At 55.0% G+C, this 27,033-nt stretch overlaps 1 protein-coding gene across 8 annotated transcripts in view; it reads right to left on the bottom strand.

The window, feature by feature from the left end:
* The window catches only part of Mef2d (myocyte enhancer factor 2D), a 30,741-nt gene extending 3,708 nt beyond the window's left edge, over positions 1–27,033 (bottom strand). Inside the window, exons 1-11 of one of the 8 annotated variants that reach the window (XM_052729897.1) lie at positions 27,009–27,033; positions 13,797–13,979; positions 13,077–13,280; positions 11,455–11,592; positions 10,279–10,489; positions 10,019–10,075; positions 8,128–8,318; positions 7,648–7,668; positions 6,295–6,424; positions 659–878; positions 61–367 (exon numbers count right to left, since the gene is read on the bottom strand). In XM_052729897.1, coding sequence (XP_052585857.1) covers positions 61–367; positions 659–878; positions 6,295–6,424; positions 7,648–7,668; positions 8,128–8,318; positions 10,019–10,075; positions 10,279–10,489; positions 11,455–11,592; positions 13,077–13,280; positions 13,797–13,850 — 1,533 coding nt within the window. In that variant the 5' untranslated portion in view covers positions 13,851–13,979; positions 27,009–27,033. Of the gene's footprint in view, positions 1–60; positions 368–654; positions 879–6,294; positions 6,425–7,647; positions 7,669–8,127; positions 8,319–10,018; positions 10,076–10,278; positions 10,490–11,454; positions 11,593–13,076; positions 13,281–13,796; positions 13,980–25,092; positions 25,213–25,518; positions 25,678–25,732; positions 26,214–26,388; positions 26,589–27,008 lie in introns of those variants that run through there. The other 7 variants (XM_052729893.1, XM_052729894.1, XM_052729895.1 and 4 more) reach the window with 7 other exon arrangements.

The following is a 27,033-nucleotide window of genomic DNA, read 5'->3' as shown; positions in this document are numbered from 1 at the left end:
ATGTGGGGCAGTCCCCGGGTGACGCGGACACTGGCAGACAGAAGGGCAACATTACAGTACCCAAGTATCCAGCCGCATCCTCTTCACAGCTGAGCCGTCAGCCTCAGGCTCTGGGGCTGGGCGCAGCAGGCCCAGTGTGGGCCCAAAGTCCCCCCGTCCATCATCCCGGTCCCCGGTCTCATAGGGTCCTCCAGCTGGGCTGCTGAGACCTTCGCCAGGCTCAGGGCGGGCAGCTGGAAACACAGCTGGTGGAGGAGGTGCAGGGCTGCGCTCGCGGCTTGGGGACACTGGTTCTGACTTGATGCTGATGTGGGGGTGCGTGGTGACGGTGAGGGCAGCACCCACATGGGGCAAGGGGCTGCCTGGGCTGGAGTTCAGGGGTCAGAGACACAAGAGGCAGTAACAGAAAAGTGGGCAGAAGTCACCAAAGGTGAAAACAAAGACAATGAGAGCAGGAGTCGGGAGAAGAGGGAGACAGTGTCAAAGGGAAGAAGAGAAACGAGCGTTAGCTCCACTCTGTCCACACCATCTTTAAAGCCCACACCCTCAGCCCTGCTGCCTGGGAACAAGGGCTCATGACTGCCACTTACTGAACAACTCCAAGGAGACCTGCCCCTCGTCCCCCACCATCCCTGTGGAAAGCGCCCCAAAGACTCACATGAGGTTGCTGAGAGACACGGGGACCAAGTGGGGCTGTTGCTGAGGTGGCTGCTGTGGCTGTGGCGGCTGTGGCTGTGGTTGTGACTGTGGCGGTTGTGGTTGTTGTGGTTGCTGGGGCTGCTGGGGCTGTTGCCAGGCGGTGACATTGCCTAGTGCCAGCCCCGCAGGTGAGCTGAAGGCTGGTAAGGAGGATAGCTCTGCACTGGGCAGCTGGTAATCTGCAGTAAGAGAGAGCGAGGGAACCTGATGGGGAGCACTTCACCCAGCCCTCTGGGGGAGGAGAGGTGGTGTCTAACCACAGATGGGAAAGAGTGAAGACATTCAAGGCACTGCTTTCTTTGACAGGGTGAGAAGACAAGTGGGTTTTAAAATACTATCTGTTTAAAGAAGCAATCAAGTATTGCTTTTACAAGGACAGTTACAAAAAGAAATGAGGCAGGGCAATGGAGAAGGCCCGGTATCCGTCTAACTGCAGTCTCTTTGCCTGTCCAGCATCAGCGGCGGAGAGGCAGCCGGGAGTTCTGGGGGGACCCTGGCCACAGGTATTTCCCCTTCGGCCCTGGTCCCACATGTCTAGACTCTCCCAGCAGGGCTCAAGCTGCTGCTCACACAGACAGAAGAAACGGGTCTACAAAAAGGGGCTTCCGGGCCGACGCTGGGGACATTGCGTTGTCTAGCTCTATACGAGCACTGATGTTAAGGACGACACTGTGACATCTGCCCTGTTAAGTGACCAGTTAAGCACCTCACCTTTCACACAGCTCATGTGCCTCATGTGCATCCTATTTGAGGTATTTAGAAATGCCTTCCATAGAGCCACAGGGATGTGTGCACAGTGGGAGGACATGCTAGGAAGAGATGGACTGTCCAGTCACCCCAACCCATGTTCCGCAGCCCTGTCTGTGCAGGAAGATGATTTGACCTCTGCAACATTCCCAGCTGGAGCTGAGGGGAGATGCTTGGCATCCGCCACTCACTGTGAGATCCTGGTCAAATACTGTCTATAGCAGGACAGCAATGGCCCTGGGTTCCCGTGAACATTCCACAATTCACCCAACACCACTGCGCACAGGAGACAGGTGCAGCCTCAGCTTTGAGGAGCTGCCTGTTCACAGGAAGAGCTAGTGGCAGCACTTGTGAGAACTCTGGGCACTTCACTACTTCTATTTATTGTTCTTCCACAGTACAGGTCTTACACAGGCAAGCACTAACCACTGCTCTGCTCTGCACCCCAGACCTCTCCACATTTTTTTTTTTTTTTTTTTTTTTTTTGAGACAGGGTCTCACTATGTAGCCATGGCTGACCTGGAACTCAATATGTAGGGCAGGTTGGCTTCTAACTCACAGTATCTGCCTGCCTCTGCCTCCTGAGTACTAGGATTAAAGGTGTGCACTACTATGCCCAGCTTTTTCTAGTACATTTAAACCTCACTCTAGCCTGGTCAATGCTAGTTACTAGTTTTTTGACATTTTTGTTTTAAGTTTTTTTTTCCTATTATTTAAAAAAATAATTTATTTTTATTTTAAGTGCATTTGGTGCTCTGACTGTATGTATATATGTGTGAGGATGTTGTATCCCCTGGAACTGGAGTTAGAGACAGCTGTAAGCTGCCATGTGGGTGCTGGGAATTGAAGCCGAGTCCTCTGAGGAGCAGCCAGTACTCTTAACTTCTCCAGACACTTGATTACTGTTTTTTTGTTTTGTTTTTGTTTGGTTTGGTTTTTCTGAGACAGGGTTTCTCTGTGTAGCTTTGCGCCTTTCCTGGAACTTACTCTGTAGCCCAGGCTGGTTTCGAACTCACAGAAATCCGCCTGCCTCTGCCTCCCGAGTGCTGGGATTAAAGGCGTGCGCCACCACCGCCCGGCGATTACTGGTTTTTTAAAGGCAATGTAAGAGAGCCAGGGGTGGTGCATGCTTTAATGCCAGCACTCAGGAGCAGAGGCAGGAGGATCTCTGTGAGTTTGAGGCCAGCCTGGTCTACAGAGCAAGATCCAGGACAGCCAGAGCTACACAGAAAAACCCTGCCTCAAAAGAACCCAAAACCAACCAAACCAACGAAACAAAATCAAAAACAAAAAAGAGCGGCATAAGAGCAGACGGTGGACCCAGGACACCTAACGCTTATTCTATAACCAGGGAGCCAGGCCAGAACCTCAGAGAGGCCAGAACTATCCAGCTGAGTCTTGCCCCATCCCCAGAACACCTAACGCTTATTCTATAAACCAGGGCGCCAGGCCCAGAACCTCAGGGAGGTCAGAACTATCCAGCTGAGTCTTGCCCCATCCCACCACACTAGCCCTATCTACTGGGAAGCTTATTCCCTTTTTTTTTTTTAATATTTATTTGTTTATTATGTATACAGTGTTCTGCCTGCATGTGTCCCTGCAGGCCAGAAGAGGGCACCAGATCTCATTACAGATGGTTGTGAGCCACCACATGGTTGCTGGGAATTGAACTCAGGACCTCTGGAAGAACAGCAGCCAGTGCTCTTAACCTCTGAGCCATCTCTCCAGCCCGGAAGCTTATTTCCTAAGGGCCAAGAGGTCACCCCCAGGCCACCTGGCTGCTTCCTCAAGTACTCTTGTAGTCACCACAGACAGACTTCTAAAGCTTGTCTCCACAAGGGCCAGGCCCATCTCTTACGCAGGCTATGACCAGAGCAGGTCGGCCAGCACCTGCTGGAGTTTGGCTTACACAATATGGGGCATCTACAAATGTCTGCTGCTGCTGGCAGCAGTCTGTTTAGCTACTCCTGTGGCAATAGGAGCTGGAGTCTTGCTTTCTCAGAGGCCAAAGCTGGAGTCCATGGCCAGCTCTGGTGAGAGCGAGCCTGTTTCAGGTTTACTGACATAAACTTCCTTCCTGTTTCACAAGACTGAGTGGGAAGAGCACAGAGAGCCACCACGGATTCCCAAACAAAGCTTCCAAGGAGACCTGATCTGTGTTTAGCCCACTCCCCCATTAGACTCAGGAAGAAGACTTCTCCTTAGCCTTGGTGGGGGGGGGGGGGGGCAGGCCAGAAGAGCCTCATGGTCCTCTCATCTACCAATATTCCCTGACAGGAGATAGGCCCACAGCAGCCCTTTCCCAGCCTCAGGATACAATAACCTGGGAGTGGGTATGCATGTGAAGCATCCAAGGAACAGGGAGCAGAGACATTTGGGCAGGAAAAATCTGCCCAGACTCATCAATAGCCTGCCCCCGGTAGAAGCATGACAAAGCCTGCTGCCTGCCACTCAGGATTTCTCCCACTGCTGGGAAGGGGAATAAAGGTGGGCTCTGTGGACATCTGTAGCGGAATCTGTATCTTAACACTCTTCGGCTCTATGAGAGCTTAGGGGGGTGGAAGAGTTTGGGGTCTTCTGGTCCAGTTTACTCTCACCACCACAAGAGTCTGAGCACAGGACACTCAACTATGAGGGCCAGTGGTCGGGGGAAAGGGATGACGAAGGCCTCCTCGGGAAAGAGCCTACTGCCACACGAAAGCTCCGACACGAGGGGACAAAGCACTTCCCTATCAGCAGGTCCTTCCCGACAGACACAGCAGTGTGAACCACAGGCCAGGACGGCCGGGGGCATCACACACCATCTGGGGACAGTACAAGTGGCTAACACGCCAGAACAAGCCTGAGACCCACGTCAGCCTGACTGTGTCCAAGCAGAGTTCTTCTCCCCAGAGGCCTTTCCCATGCCCCGGGTACCTGGTCACCTTTAGACCCACCCAGCCCTCAGCAGCCTTATCCTGCCCCCCACTCACTGCTGCACTGAGCCAGGCCCTCAGGAAACTAGCAAACCCACTCTGCACTCCCAGCCTCCTCCCTCACTTTCTTCCCCTCCAGGAAGCTTTGCTGCACTAACCATGTCCTCCTCCCCAGGCTCAAGCCTCAAGTCTATTAGCCTGGTGGCCTGAATCATCTGCTCAGGCCACCTCTCTGTCCTGCCTGCCTCACACTGGACAGAAGTTACTCTTCTATAAGGACCTATACTAAAAATAAAAGATACTCAGTTAAAAGTAAATTTCAGATAAACAATGCATTTAAAAAAAAGCCATAAGTATGTCTTTGGGATATACTTTAGCACAAAGCAAACAAACAAACAAGCAAATAAATAAATAGCCGGGCGGCAGAAGCAGGCAGATCTCTGTGAGTTCGAGGCCAGCCTGGTCTAGAGAGCGAGATCCAGGACAGGCACCAAAACTACATGGAGAAACCCTGTCTCAAAAAAAAAATAGCGAGGCAGTGGTGGCGCGCGCCTTTAATCCCAGCACTCGGGAGGCAGAGGCAGGCGGATCTCTGTGAGTTCGAGGCCAGCCTGGTCTACAGAGTGAGATCCAGGACAGGCACCAAAGCTACACTGAGAAACCCTGTCTCGAAACAAACAAACAAAACAAAAAATAAATTTAAAAAGCAAGGTTGTGACTTGCGGTAGTGGCACACACTGGCTGCTATTCCACAGGACCCAGGTTCAATTCCCAGGAAAAGCACAAAACTACACAGAGAAACCCTGTCTCAAAAAACCAAACCAACCAACCAAACAACCAACCAAACAAAAACCAAAGTAAATAAATAAACAAATAATGAATGAATAAAAAATACTTTAGCACAAAGAATGTCTTTGGGATATATGTAAGACTAAGAAAGTACTTGTTTTATCTGAAGTTCAAATTTACCCAAGAATTTTGTTGTTTCTCTGTTTATAAACTTAAAAAAAGATGTGTGTGTGTGTGTGTGTGTGTATGCCACATGTGTGCAGGTATCTTCAGAGGCCAGAGGAGGGTCTTGGATTCCCTGGAGCTGGAGCTACAGGTAGTTGTGAGTAACCCAATGTGTGTTCTAGGAATCAAACCTTGGCTTTCTGAAAGGGCAGTAAGTATTCCTAACTATTGAGCACTTTCTTTCTTTCTTTCTTTTTCTTAAGATTTATTTATTTATTATATATACAGTGTTGTTTGCGTGTATCCCTGCAGGCCAGAAGAGGGCGCCAGATCTCATTACGGATGGTTGTGAGCCACCATGTGGGTGCTGGGAATTGAACTCAGGACCTCTGGATGAGCAGCCAGTGCTCTTAACCTCTGAGCCATCTCTCCAGCCCCCTTGAGCACTTTCTTTAGCCCATTTTTTGTTTGTTTGTTTGTTTGTTTTTCGAGACAGGGTTTCTCTGTGTAGTTTTGGTACCTGTCCTGGATCTCACTCTGTAGACCAGGCTGGCCTCGAACTCACAGATCCGCCTGGCTCTGCCTCCCGAGTGCTGAGATTAAAGGCGTGCACCCCCGTCGCTCGGCTCCATTTTATTTTTGAGACAAGGTCTCATGTAGCTCGAACTGGACTCTAACCCCTATGCAGCTGAGGGTGATGCTGAACTTCTGACCCTCTGGTGTCCACCTCCTGAGTGCTCAGATTACAGGCAAGTGCTACCACATCTGGTCATAAAGTGCTAGAAACTGAACCCAAGGCTTCGTGCCTGCAAGGCAAACACTTAACCAGTTGAGCTACACCCGGAGCCTGGCATTCTGCTTGCATCTGTTTGAGGCCTTCCTCAGATTGGGGCCTATCAGCATTCTAATCCTCCTTCTCTGGCAGCTCATCTGCCCCAAGTACAAGTGCACAATACACCAAGTTTACGCGAGCACTCACCTGTGTTGTAGGCAGTGGGCATGGAGGAGAAGGGGAGGCCCTGGCTGAGTAAACTTGGTGTTGCCACGGAAACCACTGGGGTGGTGAGCGAGTGGGTAGACTGGGAGACCCCAAGGCGCTGGGCATTGTTCTGTAGGAAAAAACTGTCTGTCAAGAGATGGCAAATGGGTGGGCTGCCTCAAGGTGGCCCACCATACTACACCTGAACTAGGTCCCTGAATTCCAAGGGAAGGTACCATACACGGAGGCCCACAGACACAAACACCAAGTTAGTGTGTTTGGAGGCCCAAAGACTCACAGAGAAAAACATGCACACAGATTCACTTGCATCTGCACCCATGCAGAAAGGAAGGCACACGAGCAGCCTGGAGCTCAATATGAACACTCCAATATGAACACTGCCCTGGTTCCCGAAAGGAAGAGATGTGGTCCTCCCTTGGGTAGGACCACTGGGGTCTTCTCTACACCTGTTACAGTAGCAGATGCCCCAGGAGATGTATACTGACATCTGTGAATGGGATGTGGGATCTGGGGTGGCATGTGACTGCACGTATGCACACACGTGTGTAGGGCTGTCAGCTCCATCTGCTGCTGAGTCACTTGTTTATTCCAACTCCATGCTGGGGCCGAAACTGCCGGTGTGTTGGCCGCCAAAGCCTGCTTGCCTTTTCCAGCCTTTCTGGCCTCCTGTCAGCAAGCTGGGGGGCGGGGAAGCACCCTCCTCTTTCCTGGCTGGCAGTGGATATGTAAGCATGGGGAGGGGTTGTGGACGTCTCTAAGTGCCTGTAAGATGGGCTCAGGGTAGGAGCAAGTAAACAGGCAGGCAGGGAAGTCCTTGCTAAAAACAACTCCAGTCCTGCCTCGGGCCTCAGCTTCCCTGGAAAATGGACTTTCCTAGATTTTCTTGTAAGGATTAGGTCTGTGTCTTGGGTTCCAATGTTGCATGGACCTATGTGGAGTCAGGCTGCCAGTGGGACCCAAGGGCTCAATTCAGGCATTTGGCTGGGGCCTCAAAGGCCTGGGGATTGCCTCATGCTCTTTTCCAGATGCGCGCACGCGCGCGCGCGCACACACACACACACACACACACACACACCTATCTGAATAAATGCAGTAATACATAGACACATGCACACGCAGATCCACATGCATGCCATGTCCAGCCCTTCCCGCTGCCCTGTTCACCTCAGTATCCCACTCAGCTAAGCACAACTCTTGACAAACAACCAAGAACTAAACGTCACACATTAAACACAGAGGGAGAAGACTGGGACACATACGCATGCTGTAGACTGAATAACATGGGGCAAAGCTGGAACCCAAAGGCACTGCTAATGTCTCAGCCACACTTACCAAATCTAAATGGTCCTCAGTCTGGGAGCAGAAATAAAACCAAGAGGATGTTCAGGCTATGGCTTCTGCCCTTCCCACACAGCCACCCCATCCACCTGTCTGCCTGAGAGCAGACTGTTCTTTCTGACCCCAAAGGATAGCTAGGTATTCTGGCCATCTGATATCCAGGCAATGCTCTATCCTGGTCTCCACCAGCCAGACACTGTGTCCTTATTCTCATGACGCAGTGTGAATTCCTTTTATCACCCTCTCCATCCCAGAACCTTCTCTCCTACCTCCTGCTCATTTCTACTACCCTCTGGCCGGTACTACTGCATTCCAACCTCACAGAAGGCCCTCAGGGAAGACAAAGTTCACAAAAAAGCTATGTGCGCTCTTTCTCAAGAAGTCCTACATGCCACTAACCTTCATTTCTCTTGCTAGAGGTCACTCTTCTCTTCCCACCTCCCAGCCCCTGCCATAGCCCAGAAACCCACTCACCAAATGATGCATTAACCCTTTGCCTCCCTGGGAAGTGATGACCCGCAGATCAGGCTTGCGGCTGGGGGCTCCGAGCTGGGTGTTGTGGGTGGGTGGGGGTGGAGACTTGGCAGGGATGACTTTGTTTAGGCTGTTGCCATTGGCCACAGGGAGGAGGCCAGGGGAAGCGCGGGCACTGACGTAGCCATTCCCTGGAGAGGTGAGATGAGGAGAGAAGAAATGCAGGCCTGCCTCTGTCCCTGCCAACTGCCCCAGACAGGCATCTCTGCCACCTGGAGGCCCTCAAGAGGCAAGCCAGGGCTCAACATGGGCACTGAACTGCCTAAAGCCTTGGTCCCCAATCACTTAGTCCAAAGTCAGCTTCTAAGCCAAAGTGATGGGGCCAGGGGGAGTGTAGAGGTAGGCCAGAGGTAGAACTAAAAAAGCAACCAGGGTCACTGCCAGCCCTGGGCACATGAGCGAGTCCTACAGCCATGCCTTTGCCCAGGCCTAGCACTCTTCACTTCACACAGGGCATACAAGGACCAGAGTGGGAAAAGGTGGCAGACGACGATCTGGCCTTCATTGAAGAGCCCTGATCACCAGGGCTAGCCAATCATTTAGAGTGTTTCCTTGCCAGGAGCTAGAACTCTGTGCTTTTGATCAGTACAAGACAAGCCTGCAGCCTTGGGGAAGACAGACCACTGACTGCTGGTAATGGTGTTGCTGGCACCAGGGGCTGATGATACGGTCACTACCATAACTAGACTGGGGATAAAGGCATCACAACCATCTTTTATATTTGTTCTGCCAGGTACAGGCCTTCCACACACAGTATCTCACACATGTTCATATCAGCCAGGTGAGGTGCATAGGATGGGCAGAGGAGGAAACACGGCACCAGTTGAAAGAGAACTGATGCCTCGCCCAGGGCATCTCATTCAGTGCCCAACGCTGGACTCCTGGGCCCATGAGCAAGGAAAGGAAGGGGTGTACCTCTAGTACATGATTTCATGACTCCAATGCACAACTTTTGCTGAGATATCCTCACATCCACCCTTTACACAGAACCCACAATGACCAAGACAGGAAAGAGGTGGCTGGCACGTTGGCTGCGACTGAGCTGGAGGAGTCTAAGGTTCAGGAATGTAGGCAGTGACTACAGTGTGAAATCCCACCTTGCTCTGTCCCCCGAGAGCACACAGTTACTCTCCAAGTGTGTTTGCTGTCTCTACCCCAACTCCAAGCTCACTCTGGGAATGGCAAGAATGACAGGGTGACGTCAACGGAGACATGAGAAGGTCATCAGCCTGACACCAGCACGGAGGAAGAGTGGCTCGAAGTGGCTGGGCACAGGAGCAGCAGCAGCTCTGACTCTGGTACATATCTGTACAGGGACTCCATGGGAGCACAGAGGCCTGTGTGCATGGGTGGTACATGCGTGCCTACCATTTGTCTAGGCAAGTCCTGATCCCGACAAGATGCCCCATTTAATTTGAAAATGCGGGACCATGGCCAGACGTGGTGGCACATGCCTTTAATTCCAGCACTTGGAGGCAGAGGCAGGTGGATTCTATGAATTTGAGGCCATCTGGGTCTACATAGCAAGTTCCAGGCCAGCCAGGACTCCACAGAGACACCTGTCTCAAAAAAAAAAAAAAAAAAAAAAAAAAAAAATCGGGGGAGGGGGATGCTGGACCTTCCACTCCAGTGGCACTGTGAATCCATTCTTGGTTTGCCTGCCATTCTTCAGACCCACACCTCTGCTGACTAGTCACTGCTGTAGACACCAAAATAATCCAGGGGCCTAAAAATCTTCTGCTGCATCCTGCTCAGGCCCTGTCATTTTCCTCCCCTTTCCTCTAGGTCCCTGGCCACTCTGAGCCACCCTGTGGAAGGCAGCTACACTCACCAACGGGACTGGGGCAGGCTCCATTAGCACTGTTGAGGTCTCCACCCAGCATGGCTCCTGGGAGAAAAGCAGAGCTACCATGAGCTTTGTCTTGGGACTGCACAAGAAGAAGGGGCCCTGAGGAGTCCTAGGCTTTTCCCCTCAAGAGTCACACACATGCAGGATTGCTGTGAAGGGAAGGCCCACCGTTGAAAATGGAAGCTCAGAGGCCCTTCCACACCTCACGTCCACCTCAGCAATTCACCCTCCAGCCCACTTACCTGCACTAGCAGGTCGCTGAGGCAGGCCCGGAGAAACACTGTTTCTCTGTAGTGCTGGCTGCTGGGGGGACAGGAGCCGTGGGTCCGTAAGGGACGAAGTCACCAGGGAAGGAGTGACCAGAGAGCCACTAGGATTGCTGAACTGCATGGAGCTCTGATTGGACACGGGCACTGTGACAGGCATGGCAAAGTTGGGGGCCGGAACAGATGACTAGACAGAAAGATGGAGGGCAGTGTCACACCAGGTGAACCTCTCACCCGGACCCACTTTGCCCAAGAGGGTAGGCACAAGGGTTCTCTGCTTCCTGGACTATATCTCCAAGGGCCAGCAGCTCAGGCTCCCTGCCTTAGCCCTCTTGCAGCCCTGCCTTCCTCCCATCAGAAAGGTGAGAGTACCTTACAATACAGTACAGCACTGGTCCACGGCAGGAGAGCAAGGCTCTGTCCACCGCAGACAGGACTGCGAACCCCCAGTGGAGGTGGGTTAGTCCTCAGCCAGGCAGGACACACCGGGAGCAAGTTAGTGCCCTGGGTACAGACCCCAACTCACACGCTGCTCAGACCACGGCTTCACTAAGTGGCCACCCACCACCTGGCCTGCTTCCGGAGCAGCTCCAGGCCCTCTCTGGCTTCCCTTTAGCAGTCTGGCTTCCGTTAAACAAAGCTGAGTGCCTTAGGCATGGGCGCCAAGCAGCCCAAGGGGGGCCTCTCCCCAAAATAACAGGACAGAGAACGTACTCTTGCTTGCCCTCTGAAGACTCACGGCATTTGCACACATTATGCTGGTGAAGGGACACTGTCTGTCTCTCTAGCTTATGCAAGAAGGACTTTACAAGAGGGTTGTCGAGACCAAGGTCAGGAGTTCCTCAGTGGTCAGTGCCAGCTCAAAGATGGCTCAGCCGAGGACACCCCAGAGGCAGCCGAGGGCCGGGCAAGGCTGGGTAAAGCCACACCATGCAGCGCAGGAGGTTCTCCTCCATGCGACTACTCACGGCCAGTCTATAACTCTGCATCATCTTATCAAATTCCTCGTCTATCTTTTTATACTTCTCCTCCGTCTGGGGGGTCAGGGCAAACGCCTCGTCCACCTCAGGGCTCTCACATTCCCTGTGCTTCTTGTGCAGCGCCTGGGGGGAGGGGCCGAAGGGGACCAGAGAAAAGGTGAGGAGGGCTCACCCCATAGCGCCTGAAGAGCCCATCCAGCTCCTCGCTGGCCCGCCGGTACTTGTCCTCCAGCAGGGGGCTTTGCTCCAGGGAGTCCTCCCCATCCGGCTCTGGGCTGTCACAGCCGTTGAAACCCTTCTTCCTCAGGGTCTGCAACCGCACCACTCAGTCAGCCAGCCAGCCAGGGCCCTCCCGCCTCCTCCAACCTTCTCTCCCACGAAGCTCCAGCCCTCCCTCAGAGCCGTCCTCTCCCGCAGACATACACAATGTTCCCTTGGGGCCCTGAGTGAAGCGGACCTGACCTAGTGCACTGGCATGGATGGGGCAGGTATGCTCCACAGCTCCATCTAGGGAGAAGCCAAGCCCAGCCTGCTCCCCAAGGATGTGCTTGGGGGTGGGGGCTCTGCCCATCCAAACCCTAGGTTCTATTTAGGTGAGAGACCTGGATGGAGACAGGAGAGGAAGATGATACAGGAAAGCACAAAGGACCTACACTTACGGAGCTTTTTGCTCTGTACCACCCCAGACTCCACCCAGAGGCCAAAGCCTTGCACGTGACCTTAAAGTGTATCTGTGGCAGACCTAAGTACCTGTGGTTGCTCAAAACTTTAAAGATACTTGCTTCATATTTTTTTTTTAAATCACATTTATTTATGTACGTGTGTGAGCTCACATGCCACAGCACATGAGTGCATGTCAGAGGACGAGCTGCAGGTGCTGGCTCCCTTCCCTCCACCACGGGGATCCTGGGAATTAAACTCAGGTTCATCAGGTTCAGCAGTAAGTGCTTTTCCCTGGGAAGCCATCAACAGCCCTTGCTTCATTTTTACTTTTATTTATTTATCTTTTCAAGACAGGGTTTCACTGTGTAGTCCTGTCTGTCCTCGAACTCACAGAGATCCGCCTGCCTCTGTCTCCCCAAGTGCTGGGATTAAAGGCGTGCACCATTACCTGGCTTGTTTTTTTTTTTTTTATTTTTTAGTTTATTTCATGTGTATGTGTGTTTTGCCTGCATGTATGTGTACAACAATAGTGCCTGGTGCCTGTGGGGTCAGAAGAAGGTGGATGTCGTATCCCCTGGAACTGGAGTTACAGACAGCTGTGAGCTGCCATGTGGGTGCTGGGAATCCAACTGGGGTCTTCTGGAAGAGCAGCCAGTGCTCTTAACCTCTGTGTCCCAAGTTGGCACCCTAGAGTGAGAAGTATGAGCTGGCTGTCTTGTGTGTTCACAGAACAACCTTGTAAGCCAGCACTGCTCACTCTGTGGAGGAGACCATGGCCCAGAGAAGCCAAACCACCTGCCTAAGGCCATGTGGCCAGTAAAGATCAGAGATGAATCCCAAAGCTCACGTCCTTCCACATTTCACATTTTGACTCTGAAACAGAAGGCAAGAGCCACAGACTCATAAAGGAACAGGACAGAAAGGAGTTACGGGAACGAGGGAGACACAAAAGGAATATCCCAGAGGATGAAGGAAGGAGGTGCTAAAGAGAGAGCAGAGGACAGGAGGATGCTCCTCAGACCTGGCAGACCACATGTCTCATGCCTTCGCTGCCACGCCCCTCCTTCCTTGGGGCCTGGGTTCAGGAGAAGAGACAGGTTTACACACAGGCAGAGGTGGGCACAGGCGCACCTCAATGATGTCAGCATTGGTGCGGCTCTCGTGCGGCTCGTTGTACTCTGTGTACTTGAGCAGCACCTTGTCCATGTCGGTGCTGGCGTACTGGAACAGCTTGTTCGAGTGGTTGAAGATGATGAGGGCGATCTCACAGTCGCACAGCACACTCAGTTCGTAAGCCTTCTTCATCAGCCCAAACTTCCGCTTGGTGAATGTCACCTGCAGGAGAGTGGGGGGTGGCCAGGTCTGACCAGAGTCCCTCTGCCTATAGATAGCTGGACATAGCCCCTACCCTAGAGTTCCACTCTAGGGTAACTCAGCCACTGTCTATGGAAATCCCTGGTCTAGAAAGGAACAAAATGGCACCCCTTGGCCAGACCACAGCCAAGACACACCAGAGCCAGCCTCAGACGGGGAAGGATTTAGATGGCCAGGAGGCCACATCTCTGTGCAATGGGCTGAGAAGGGCAGCTCCCAGGTGAGGAGAGGAAGATTCCTGCTGGGATGAGGGAGCTGTGGGTGTGGCAATGGGGTTAGGCCCTGGCCCATCTCAGACCAGCAGAGTTAAAGAGGCACACAAAGGTGCTCCTCTCCCAACTCAGACCCACTCCCTTTTACAACCTCCAGTGAGTCCCTGGGTTTCCAAGAACCCCTCTTCTAGAGCTGGTCATGGGTGACAGAAGCTGGCTCCCTGCCCTTGCTCTCCTACCACATGGGGCTCTGGGACCTCCTCACCTGGCGGTTCCGCTCATCAGTGATTCGCTGGATCTGAATCTTTTTCCTCCCCATCTTCTCCGGGCTCCTTAGTGCCAGAGAGGAAGGGGCTGCTGGGCGTTGGTCAGGAGCCTCACACTGTGCTCATGAATGTCTGGGACTAGCGTTCAGTTCATGGTCTGCAGAACACCTATGCACAGCCTCCTGGGAGGGGAGGGTCATAAGAAGACTGTTAGACCCCAGCTTTGTTACTTGAGATGTGGGCCAGGCTCACTACAGCTGTGACAGACTAGTGGCATTTCTGCCCCATCCCCAAATTGTGGCAATATTGGCTCTAGAGGAAACGCGCGCGCGCCCCCGCCCCCCCAATACCAAGTTGGGCTCCCACTGGGACCAGTACTTGGTCTAGGCTGATTCCCCAAGTCACTGCTCTCCTTGGGCTTAAGGTCACACAGAAGGTACAGGGCTCTTGGCTTCTGAAGGTCTGCTTCTTGGAGAGCACCCAGACCCGACTCTCTGTAGAGCTTGTCTGTACTACGTGTGGTACCCCCCCTCCACCTCCTACCCACCACCACCTGGACCAGGAGAGGCTCTGATGCTGAAGCCAGAGTGAGAACATGTTGAGCTAATGCCTACCCAGACTGAAAGCAGCAGGCAGAGAGAGAGGATGTCTGATGCTAATGAGGGTGTCTGGTGCCCCAGTCCAGGGTGGCAGCAGGGCCCTTACATGGACTAACAGAACCTGGGGGCAGTGGAGGCTGGAGTTTTAGAATGCCAACCCCAGTCAGAGCTTGTGTACATCAGTCTGCTTCATTCGCTCAGTCCAAGTACAGTTTTTGTCTGAAGAAAGGGTGTCCTGCTGCTTAGACACAGACAAGCTACTCTAGGTAGGAGGGCAGCAGATCTATTTTCCCTAACTCCTCACCTCATACTGGGGACTGAACCCAGTGGTCCTGCCCTCGCTGGGAAAGTGCTCTGCCTAGCTGCATCCTCAACTCCCACTTTTATTTCTTGAGCTAAGGTCTTGCTGAGTTCCCCAGGCTGGCCTTTAAATTTGTGATCCTCCTGCCTCAACCTCCCGAGAAGCTATGGTGAAGGAAGGCCTGCACCACAGCCTGGCTTTTTTCTCTGATGACTGTGGTGTCAAGGATGGAACCTGAGGGTTTCACACTCCCTAGGTAAGTGCTCCATCACTAAATTCACTCTAATTCAGGCCAGTGTTTCTGTAACGGGCCAGAGCATCAGCACTGCCATAGATTCTGTAGCAACGTTTAGCTCTGCTCTAGCAGCCTGGCTGACAACAACTGAAGGAGACGTGGTGGTGGTGGTGGGTGGTAGTGGTGGTGGTGGTAGTGGTGGTGGGTGGTAGTGGTGGTGGTGGCGGCGGCGGCGGCAGCGGCCCACACCTTTGATCCCAGCACTGGGAGGCAGAGGCAGGTGGATCTCAGTGAGTTGAGACCAGCCTGGTCTATAGAGCGAGATCCCTGCTGGGGGGGGGGGGGGGGGACAACAAACATAAAAATAAACTAATGGGGGTGGGGCGGGAGATATGCAAAGAATGTGCTCTGGGGAACTAAGAGATCGCTTAGCATTTAAGAGCCCTTGCTGGTCTTGGAAAGGACCTGGGTTCAGTTCCCAACACCCATTTGGAGAGTTACAAATTTTTTTTTTTATTTTGTGAGGTTTGAGGGGATATGTGTGGGGGAGCAGGGTTTTTCTGTGTAACAGCTCTGGCTGTCCTGGAACTTCCTTTGTAGACCAGCTGGCCTCGAATTCAGAGAGATCTGCCTGCATCTGTCTCCCGAGTGCTGGGATTAAAGGTGTGCACCACCACCGTCCAGCCTACAGGTGTTTAACTTCAGTTGTAGGGGATCTAATGTCATCTGGTCTCATAGGCACTACACAAATATGGTGGACAGACACACACTCACAGCAGGGAAGTACGGGGTTCCTCAGCAACAGCTGGGTGCCGAGCGGAACCTGTGCCTTCCTAGCCTATTCCACAAGGCCTGAAGGGTACAGAGTAGGTGAAGAAGTAGGTGAAGGCACCTGACTATGATGGGATGGGGGGAGCAACGGTTTCTACCTGCTCAGGACCATCACAGATCACATGCCTGACCCTCAGGATTCACTGTCTAGCTTCCACTCTGCTTAAGTATCTACAGAGAATAGCCTAGCTCCTTTTCTTCCCCTGAAAGGAAGTGTTTTGTCTGCATGTATGTAAGGTCACCAAAAGAGGGAACCAGCACCCTGTTCCCTTACTCTGATATTTGAGGAGCTCCACAGTCCCTGGCCTTCTACTGCCCACCCTCTATATCCCAGACCACCAGCAGCCTAGAAAGCCCTGCGTGACCCAAATAAGCAGCAGCCACTTCTCCTGGCCTGTGACACCAACTCCCTGCAGAGGCTCCAGCCGGAACTTCTAGATTTACCCGGACTCTTCAGGCCATCCACAAACTGCCTCCCCATTGGTCTGAGCAGGTGGGAAGGCACACTGGGGAAAGGGCTATGACAGTTGACCTTTTTAGGGTTTCTCTGGCCCAGCCTCGGGAACTCCAATCCAGAACCACAGTGCAGGGACTCCTGAGCCCACTGGCCATGCGGCTGCCTTCCTTCTTGCCCCCTTTCCCATCTCCTGCCCACAACATGCAGTCCGTGGACAGACTCTTGATGACAGAACCTCTCTCCTGCTTGTGGCCAGTGCTGTCTCCTCAGGCAGGGTGGCGTGAACTGTCTCAGTGTTTTCAGTTTTCCAAACAGCTAGTCTAACAATCTTTCTAGCATTACAATCTCTAAATAACTATGCTTCTCTTCTGTGCCTGATTCCCCCAAGGTTGGAGCTTCATGAAGACAGGAACCACATTTGTCTTTTTACTATGCTATTGCCTGTAGGAAAGAGCCCAGGAAATACCTACGCAAAGAAAATATGAGCCTGTGAGAAGTCCTTCCTGCAGTCTAATCTCTGTCCGTCCTGCTGTTCTCACTGTCCTCTGCAGAGCTGAAGCCTTCTACCAGCTGCCCTCAAAGCCTATCAGCTTGGACACCACCAACCCTCCAACCAACCCTGACACCCTCACCCTCATCCCTCTCTACACTCAGCTCGACTGGTGCAGAGGGTGAGACTCTAAGTCTTCTAAGGAGCAGCCCTGAGCACATGGAGATGGAGAGGATGGGGTTGCTTAGGCAACTGTCGCCTGGCAACCAGCTCCCTGGCTGATCTCCTACACTGCCCCCCCACATCCCTGCCGCATGCTGGGGGAGCTAGGATATGAGAGAGATCATGGCTGAGAAGGCAGGGAAGCCAGAAAGACCCAGTGAGTATCCTTTAGCAGAGGGAATCTGTCTGTTTAAGAGGTCAGGCCCCAGCAACCCTGACTCCCTCTACACTAGCTCAGCCATTTATAATAAGCCCATGCCTCCCAGGTCTTGCTCACTGCTGTTCTTCCTCTGCCAGAGGACAGACCCTGCCTTGGGCAGTCCTTCCTCCTAGCTAACCACAAGTTCTTCTACAAAGCAGGCTCTGTCCCCTCTGCTGCCCGCTCCACACTGCTTCAAATTCTTTGGAAGCCCTGGGGCAAGAATATGAACTCGGTCTCGGTTCTGGAAGAGTGGTGTCTGGGCAGAGATGGTCACAAAGGACCTCAGACTGACCCAACTTTCCTACTCCATCAGGAGATTTTAACGAACACCTGGGCCTGCTTAATTAGTCCTCTGTTCAGCAATCTAACTAACTGCCAGTAGCCAGAGACCTGGGCTTCTGCTCTCCAGATGCAGGCTCTGCTCCTGCATGGCCTGGACAGTGCCCAGTCCCCCCTTCTCTCACGCCCTGGCCTTTGGGCTGCTTTTTTTCTTTTTTTTGCAGGGGCCGGGGGTGGGGGTTGAGAAAGGGTCTGTGTAGCACTGGCTGTCCTGGAACTCACCCTATAGACCAGGCTGGTCTTGAACTCAGAGATCTGCCTGCCTCTGCCTCCCAAGCGCTGGGATTAAAGGTGCATGCCGCCGCCGCCACCACTGGGCTGCTGCTCTTCTAAGCCTAGTCTGCAGCTCTTGGCAGACATGCTAAGGTGCCAGGCCCCAGGCCTTCCTATCCTGACCTCAGACCACAGCTGTGTCACAGCGGTGGCCCTCAGCAGACTCTAGCTGGGCAGGGTGGTGTTCCCAGCAGGCCGTGACAGCAGCAGCAGAAAGAAGGCACTGGTTGGTGGTATCTGTAGGGAAGCCGACAGCAGGGCGGCGGCGGTGGGGGGGGGCAGGAAAGCCTGGGATCTAGGATCCCATGGCAACGTGCACTGTTCACACGCAAAAGAGGGACAGGTGAAAAGCAAAGGGGCACTGGTTTGAAGGATCATGGGAGAATAGGTCCTTGTCTCCCTAACGCCTTGTCACACCTCTTGGTACCTGAGCAATAGTCAAACCACTCTAGGGTTTCAGAATGAGGCATCTCAGTTCCTGTGTGAAGGGCCTGGGTGGAGATGGGAGTGGGGTCAGGACTGGTTCCTGTAGCCAGTACTGAAGGGCCAGGCAGGAACATCCTTTCCCCAGCAGTCTCCAGAGTTCCTCTCAGCTCTTTAGCAATGCACCCCTATTTTCTGCTCCCTCATAGCCTTCTCCTCTGAGTACTGTGTCCTGGTTGCCTAAGGCTCTAAAAAGCTGCATGCATCTGACTCTGGAGCCCTATACCAGCAGGCTCCAATGGAGCAGAGGCCAAAAAGGCCAAGCCCTGGGCTCTTCCTGAAGGGAGTGGGAGACAAGGAGGTATCTGCTCTCATTAGGCACTCCCCCTCCCTTCTAGGCCGCTGGGGGGCCTCAGGCTGGGACTCGGGAAAGCAGGCTGCACTGAAGACAGCTGTCACCCTCCTCCACCCTCTCCCCGGCAGGGCTGCAGGGCATGAAATAAGCAGCCGGCGCTGGGGGAGGGGGCGACAATCCAATCCACCTGTCACCCCCACAGTCGGGCAGCCTGCTTGCTAGTGGGAGGAGGCGTGGGCAAGGTGGGGACAGATGCACAGACACAGGAAGGAGACAGAAAGGGGCCAGTGAGGATGGGAGAGCAGCTGGGCTGGGCAGCCGAGGGGTGCCCCGGCAGCCTGCCCTGGGGCCACTCTTCAGGCCTTCTCCTCTCCTCCCTGCCCCAAGCTAGCTCTCTTCTCCAGAGTTCTCAACAGCATATGAAAGCACAGGTCCCGAGCCTTCTAAGTTCTGTCAGGCTGACTACCTAAAACCCTGGTTCCCACCATGTCCCACCATCCCCTCCCCCAGCCAGCGCTTGGGGTTGGGCAGGGCCTATTTTTAGCCTGGGCAGTGAGCTAATTATAACTCACCAACAGGGGACCTGAGGGCGGGCTAGGGGGCAGTCCAGGAAAGCAGGGCTAGGGAGGGGTGGTCCCAGGCATTGTGACCTGTAGAGATAGAAGCTGACTTGAGGAGCACCCAGTGGGGCTGGAAGCCTTTCCCTAGCGTCCATTGGGCAATTCTCCCATACTCCACCCTTGGCTTCCCACCTCTCCTGTCTAGCAAACCTCTCGGGAAAGTGTCATCCTGTTTTCTCCATGAGGGACTGTCAACTGTGTCCCACTCCCTGCCCTTCCTGTAGCAGCTGAGGCCTTGAGGCTCCCGAGGCCCCCTCCCACCCACAGGAAAGTGCCTAGAGCCACTGGCTGAGCCTTAGGAACCATTACAGACGACTGGAGACACATCCGGGTAGCAAAGGGGTAAGTGAGGTTAGGCAGTGAAGGAAGAGTCTGCAGGGTCTGGGCTGGGCTTCTCTAGCCTGTACTGAGAGCCTGCTGTGTGCCCAAACCAGTCACTGGCCCTCCAGCTTCACCTGGTCGGTCGGTCGTATTACAGAGGGGTAGAATGGTGAGGTTTTCCCAGGGGCCCTTCCACCCCGCTACTCTGCTCCTGGGCTTCGTGGAGGTGCCCATCAGGAAGAAAGTCAGCCATGCAGTTCCAAAGAGAAGTGCCAGTCTAGGTCCCCTTCAGCCCCAGGATGTGTTTCTGGACTGTCACCCCAAGCAGATGAAGGAGAGCTGGCTCTGGGCCACTGTGTTGGGGCCAGTGCCAGGTAGAGCACAGGAGGCCCTGGTACCAGTTGCAGCTCTCAGGATCCTGTCCAACTTGTGGTACACCTATGGGACCCAGAATTTGGGGCCTCCAAGGATCCTGGTCTTGGTTAGGCCCAAAGTCACTGTCACTGGTCTGGCCCATTTTTGAAACCCAAGCTTGTGCTTTGCTTTAGCTCTGCCTAACAGGCCAAGTAGCCATGACTCACTGCTGCTCATTTGCATGGTGATTTGCATAGTGTCTCCACCCTTATTCCTCCAAATTCAACTTCCCACTCCAGAGCGGAGGCCACCCACATCCAGCACCCGTGGCACTCAGGACCTCCGAGCTGGCTGTCTTCTCTGTCAGAATGCACCCCTCGATGCACAAACAGCACAGGGACAGAGCCTGCAGCACCCTGTCACGCCTGTCCAGGGAAGGGACAGCAGCAGCAGGGTGTCCCTGTCCTACCTCTGGAGTCCACTCTCCACTGTTGAGAGTGAGTCCAACACTGCGGACATGAGTTAGATCACGGAGAGGACTTTGAAGACTGGGTCCTACTCAGAGCAGACTCTGGGGGTTAAGCTCACCTTGTCAGAAGCTAGCCAACCAAGACAGGCAGCTGGGGACATATGGGGGTTGCGAAGGTGCTGTGCTCCTACCACAGCAGTGGGCAGACAAGCAGGCCCTTGAGAACCTGAAAGGCTAACCTTCATCTGTCCAGTTACAGCACCTACATATCAGCCATACCCTCTGAACCGAGGCCCAGCTGAGACTGCCTACTCTGGGAAGTCCTTCCTGGTATCTAACTACTCTCACAGCCAATCCTGCCATGGCAATCTAAGCCTACTTCAGTCATCCAGACAAGAATACTGTATGAGGGACCTTGGTTGAGGAGAGGTGGGGGCAGTTGGGACCGTTAAGTGTGTCACCTTCCACCTCCCTACCCTACTTCCCCCTGGGGTCTCAGGAGACAGAAGTGAAAGTTGCAGCTGGGCCTCGAGGACAGATCATCTTGACAGGCGTTGGGATGAGCATAAATAATGCCACTATTGCAACAAGTGGATGCTAGCTAGAGGGGTGGAGAGACTTCCCATTGAAATGAAAACAGTGGGGAATTCTGAGCATGACCTGGGCCACAGAGCAGGCTGGAGAGTCTCCCAAAGGCTCTCTCCTAGGGCAACACTTTTTGTTCAAGCATCCAGGAACAGACCAAGAGCTGAGCCCTAAATGCTGGGCTTCTGGTATGGGGAATGGGAGGCCGTGCACAGAGTGAAGGAAGGGCCACCCACACTCAGATGGGGCAGGCCAGAAAGAGGCCAATCCAATCAGGGAAGGCAAAGTCTCCTGGCATCGTGACCTCAAGGAGCACCAGGGATTTAAAGGGGCCTTGGGCGGTGGCTGGGTCTCTAAGCCCTAGGCAGAAGGTGGCAGGGTGGCTCTTATGGGGATTAGCTTACTGCTTTAAGAAAAGACATTAGGCTGGGTGCCTAGCCGGTGGGTCCTCAGCACCCTTGGGAAAACATGTAGTCTCATCAAAACACGCCTTCATCAAACAGGGTTCACTGTTTCCTCAGAACACAGCAGAGACCCCTCTGACTTTGTCAACAATGACTGCTGTCTATGCATGACCCAGAGGGTTCCTTCCTCTGTGGGGAAGCTCTCAGGGGCTTTTACAAGCAAGGCCCATCCCTGGGAACAGGTGAAGGCTCCCTTTCTCCTCAGCTCCCCACCCCCAACTGCAGGCTGACAGGTGGGGGAGAAGAGCAGGAACAGCTGGGCCAGGACACCTGTTTTCCACTCCACGCCTGGCCAAGGGTCTGCTTGGGGACCACACGGGCAAGTCTGCCAAGAGGCAGGCAGGTGTGGGGGCAAAAAGAGAGGGGTCCAGATGTCAAGGGGAGACAGAGCAAGAAAAACCACCCTGACCCATGGTACATGCCAGAGGAGAGCAGCCAGGCCCAAGGTCAGCCTCCAGCCCCTCACTCACAGCCCCTGCTTCACACTTCCCGGAACAGGAAGAACCCAGAAAAGAAGCCTATTCCCCTGCCATCGGCCCCACCCCCGCCCCAGTGACCCTCTTGTCTTAGTCTATTCTCCCAGCCTTCAAACCCAGGCTGGGGGGAGGAGGACATCACTGCGAACAGCTAAGGACCTGGGATGTCTGCAGGGCAGGTTTGGAGGCCAGGAGGCAGCTGGCTTGGCGTGGGAAGGAGAGCCTCTGTTTCTCATGCCCCCCTAGGGTCTGGTGGCCCCTTCAAAGCCTTCTCAAGTTCTTGTCCCTACACCCTCGGTCTTGGCTGAAGGTCCTGAGGGAGGGTGCAGCTGTGATACTTCCCATTGAACCTACTTCCTCCAGGAAAGGCAGGGGTCGGGGAGGAAGACAAGGCTGACCTGCCTGTCCCTGTGCCTACCTTCAATCTCTTTCCTGTCTGCTCCAAGCAGAGTTCCAGGAGCCTCTGTGTGTTGCTGGCTCCTGCTCCAGATCCTTGCTTTGGGGCTTCTTCCATTGGAGTGTGTGTGTGTGTGGGGGGGGGGGAATCTGAAGGAATTACTGTCTCAGGAGTCAGAGCAATGCACCCCCAAACTGCCACCAAACCCTCCCTGAGAACTGTGGTCAAGAGTGGCCTAGAGCCTCACTCCTGCAGACAGGTGCCTTCTTAGACAAGAGCTCTCAACCCTCACAATGGACTTCACTGAATAAGTCCTTAGTCTTTCAGCCTCAGTTTCCCCAATACCAAAGACCAGTAGCAGACAGATCCCTGCCTATCTCAGGACCCTTCACGGAGACAACAAATGGTACTCCCTTCATCCAGTTCTGGGGTCTCAGATGTCTTCCTTTTTGACTCTGAACCATGCACCCTGCTAAACTGGGTGTGCATGGGTGATGCCGGAGGGGAGAGCTACAGACAGGCAGGACACGCCTTCCCTGTGGCATGTTGTCTGCCCAATGCTAGGGGAGTGGCCCCAGAACAGCCAGGGGCACCACGCCAAGGTCAGTGACCAAGCCTAGAGCTCAGGGCCTCCTGGGAGGGTAAGTTTAAATGAGTAAATATGGTCCCGCCTGGGTGTGGTTTGCCACAGGCCAGAGCTTGGGGCAGGTCACTCCCTCCAGTGCCCTACACAGAAGGGGCTGTATGCCACAGTCAGCCCCCTCAATCCACGCCACACTAGCAGTCCTGCCTAATTCTGCCAGTGACACCCAGAGGTAGGGGTGGCACATGGGCTGGGCCTCCACAAAGGAAAGGTGGATCTGGAGAGCTTTGGGGACCTCCTAAAACCAAGGATTTGTCCCCAGATGCAGCCCAGTAGCCTCATTCATGGGAGATGGGGACAAAAAGATCAGCATGGACCATCAGACACACAGGTGCCTATGCCACTGAAAGGGAGGCTCCTGCACACCTGGAAGGCTGAGGCTGAGCGGGAGAGGGGCAACTTACCCAACGGCTCAGGCCAGGGTGGGGGGCAGAGGCTAGCCAGGGAACAGAGCAGCAAGGGAGGGTGGAAGTCAGCCAGTGCTCCCTGACTCACAACGCATGCTCTCCACAGACAGGCGCTGCCTGCCCATCTGTGCTCTGACCTCAACCCCTGCTCCAGCCCAGGCTCTCTGGGTTCTGTGCGCTTTCGCCTTCCTGCCTCTCGTCCCTCACCACCCCCCCACTCTCCAATCCTTTAATCATCTTTACCACTGCTGCCCCCACCCCCGCAGCACAACAGCTGCTCTGTGGGTGTCACACCCCCAGGGGTGCGCTGTACACCTTCCCGCGTGTGTCCCATGACCTGCTGCAGACTGCCAGGTGCAGCGGGGCCTGTAGGAGACCCCCAGCCTGCTTTCTGGGGAAAGGGGCTCAGAGGTCAGTCTTCCCACAGCTCCAGGACAACTCCTCAGAATATGTTTTGTCCTAGGCAGGGAGAGATGAGAAAATATTCCAGGAGCCAAACAGCACCAGCCCCACTAGGCCAAAGGTCAAAGCCTTTTTAGCAGAGTCACTGGACAATGCCTGAGATTCTCCTCTTTTTCCTGGCCAAGTTAAGAGCCATCTTTCCCCCAACCTAGCTTCACAGGGAAGTTCTTTCTGATATCCAAGCTCTATCCAGCCTTAACTGCGTAGAGGGCAATGTCAGCCACAACACAGCCAGATGTCTGCTTCTATAACACAGCTCCTAGCAGCTAATGCCACCTCTCCCCCATGAGTAAGTCACCAAACTGGGACAGAAGGACAGAGAGGGTTGGCTGGACTCTGGCCCCATGACTACCTCATAAAAGCCACCGTGATTACTGGTGTGGAGGCTGTGCTGCATGCGACCATTCCTCCTTCCCGCTTCCCTGTAAAGGAGATCATTTTCTCAGGCCAACTGGCTTCAGAGAACCTACAAATCCCAGGCATGGTCCCAAGGGGTGGGAAGAGCCCATCACCACAGAGTCACAGCCCTACATCTGACCCTTGCCAATGGGCTCTGGGCTTGCCTCGGATCATCAACCCTCTCAGGGAACTGTATGTGCGACACACAGTATCCCCCCTGCCTGCAGCTCTTCTGTAGGCCACACTGTCTGGGCGGGGGGTGGGGTGGGGGCAGAGAAGTGGACACAACAGAGAAAAGCCAGCCTACCCACTCAAACCCAGTGTGGGTGGCAAAATGTCCAACAAGGACCGGTGCCAGGCCAGGGCCAGCCATGGAGGACAGGGGGCTCAGTTGGCAAGGAAGACAAGGCTGGGAAGATGGGCAGAGGTCCAGGCCAAGGACACAAGAGCAAAGGATGCTGCAGCAGAGGCCTCTTTCCAGAGCAGGGTCAGAGTGGGGACTCAGTGAGTCTAAGCCCATCCCCTGGGTCCAGCTCCCAACCTGGGAGATTTCCTCTACCTTTCCCATCATACCTCCCAGGAAGACCAGGAGAAGAAAGAAAAAAACCTGCTGGAGAGAGATTATATAACGGCAGCCAGCCAGCCTGTCACATCGCCCAGCCTATGAGCACTAGAAGCCAGAGGGCCGGAGCAGGGTCCTCCAGCCCAGTGTCACCACACAGAGGGGGATGGGCAACCTGCACCTGCCTCCTGTCCAAGTCCCCCCCACACTCTGTTCCAGGCACTGGGCTTAGCAGAGGAAGCACAAGCCTTGTGCCCATCCCCCAACACAAGGCTTCCCATACTTTCTGACTGGGTCCTGCTGCTTCTGTAGGCCAATGGCTGCAAGAGCAAGGCTTGGACATCTTCATTCTTAATCTTAAGAGTCTCTCCCTGCATGAAATCTGTGGCGGAAAGAGGGGGAAACTAACCTCTGATACATATTTGCTGTGTGATCTCAGGTAAAAGGCTTGACCACTCTGGTAGGTACGGGAATGAATGAAAGCTCCTGCCTTCCAAGTGACTCTTCTTACAAAAGTCCATGCAGCAAGCACACACCGCATACGTGGGAAGGGCATAGGAATCACAACAAAGAATCCCCAAGGTCCCAGTGTCCGTGTCTGGGGTAAATGGGAAAAGTGCTCTACAGAAGCTCCTGTATTCCCCAACCACCCCACATAACAAGGTTCTCAGCCACTCCCACAATCATCCCACCCCACCCCCATCCTGGAAGACGCAGGAAGGAAATTCATTCACAGGCAAGGCCATGGGAGCTGGGACAACCAGGCTGAGCACTGGGGCTTGGTGGCCGGTGGCCGGAGGCCAGAAGCTGGGTGTCTGGGAACACTGACAGGTACCTCGTCCATGCTCCCCTCCGCGGATACCTCCGCTAGCTCTGGGAGGGGAACAGAAGGTGGACAGCTCCCAAGGCCAAGTGCACTCAGTAGGCTCCCCTCCGAGATCCGGCCAGAGCAGCCCAAGGTCACCGTCCCAGACGGCAAACTTCCCACAGGCAGGCAGGCAGCTCAGACCCACTGAGGGCTAGGGGGAGGGGGAAGATCCGCCACTCACTCAGCCAAAGCAGCTAGGCCTCGGAGGGAACTCACACGGGGAGGGCAGGGTACCGGATCCACCCACTGTACTCCCCTCGCCTGGCGCTAATGCGCCGGTCAGTCTCAGGCAGAGCTGGCACTCGGGACAAGCTGGGTGGCCCAGGGCCACTGGAAACCCCAAGGGCTCTCGGTGACATCTCTAGGAGGCCTCGCTGCCCCCTCTCTGCCATGGGAGGCCGGGAGCATCGTAGTCCCTTGGGCCAGCCTCACCACTCGAACCCTACTCGCACCAGCTCGGCCAGCACCGACCAAGGCAGGCCCCGAGAGGTCCTGTCAGATGCGAACAGCGGCAAACTCCTGGCCAAGGGGTTCTCCAGCGAGCGTCGCTGACACACCCGACCCGGGGGCCCCACGGGTACGAGATCGCGGCCAGAGCCACGTGCGTTGCGCCCGCCAGAGCGCCAGGCGGCGGGGGCTCGGGTGCCAGGCGCGGCTGTCACAGCAGACGCCCCGGCACCGCCGGCACCACCACCGCCGCCGCCGCCGCCGCCCCGCCCGGCCCGGGACGCTCGTGCCTGGGCGCCCTGGCACCCCTCGCACTCCAGACCACCCTGCGCCCGGCCGCGCGGCGTGGGGGAGGGGCTCTTAAAGGGGCCGGCGCGCGTCGCGACTCACCAGCCCGCAGGGGAACGGGGTTGTCACGGCGCCGGGAGCCTCGGCCCGGTCCACGGTATCCTCGGCTGCGCGAAGCCGGAGCTCCGGCGGGGGAACAGCGAAGGCGCCGCGTCCACGCGGCCTGGGCGGCGCCGCAGGACCCGGACCCCCTGGTGCGCGCGGGGGCGGGCGACGGCGGCGGCGGGCGGCGGGGACGCGGCCGAGCGCCCAAGCCGCCTCGACGGTTGTTGATATTTTGCTTCCTTCCTCCTTTCGGGCTCTAAAGGCAACTCCTCCAGCCCCAGACTCGAGGCCGACGTAGGCACCGCGCAGCCTAGCTTGCGGGATGGGAGGGGGGAAGACGAGGGTGACGGACAAGCGGGGGGCCAATGGGAGGGCCCTGCGGGGCGGGGGCGGGGCCTGGCAGGGCGGCCTTGGACGCAGCCCCGCCCCCTGCCCTCGCCTGCGCCCCACCCCGGCCGGGGCGCGCGACCGCGGCGCGTGGAGCCCGGATCCCTCCGCCTGCGGGACGGAGCGAGGCCGCGGAGACCTCAGCACCCCGACCCCAGAGTTGGCAGAGGTCTAAGTAGATAAGTTCTGGGGAGACTAGAGTGCTGGGAGGCCCCAGCTCCTCCACTTACTGTGTGACAAAGCTCCGAAGCCAGA

Source organism: Peromyscus californicus, unplaced genomic scaffold (genome assembly GCF_007827085.1).
Source record: "Peromyscus californicus insignis strain IS unplaced genomic scaffold, ASM782708v3 Scaffold_9__1_contigs__length_137607984, whole genome shotgun sequence".
Lineage (NCBI taxonomy): Eukaryota > Metazoa > Chordata > Mammalia > Rodentia > Cricetidae > Peromyscus > Peromyscus californicus.
This window is presented reverse-complemented; position numbering and strand designations above follow the sequence as displayed.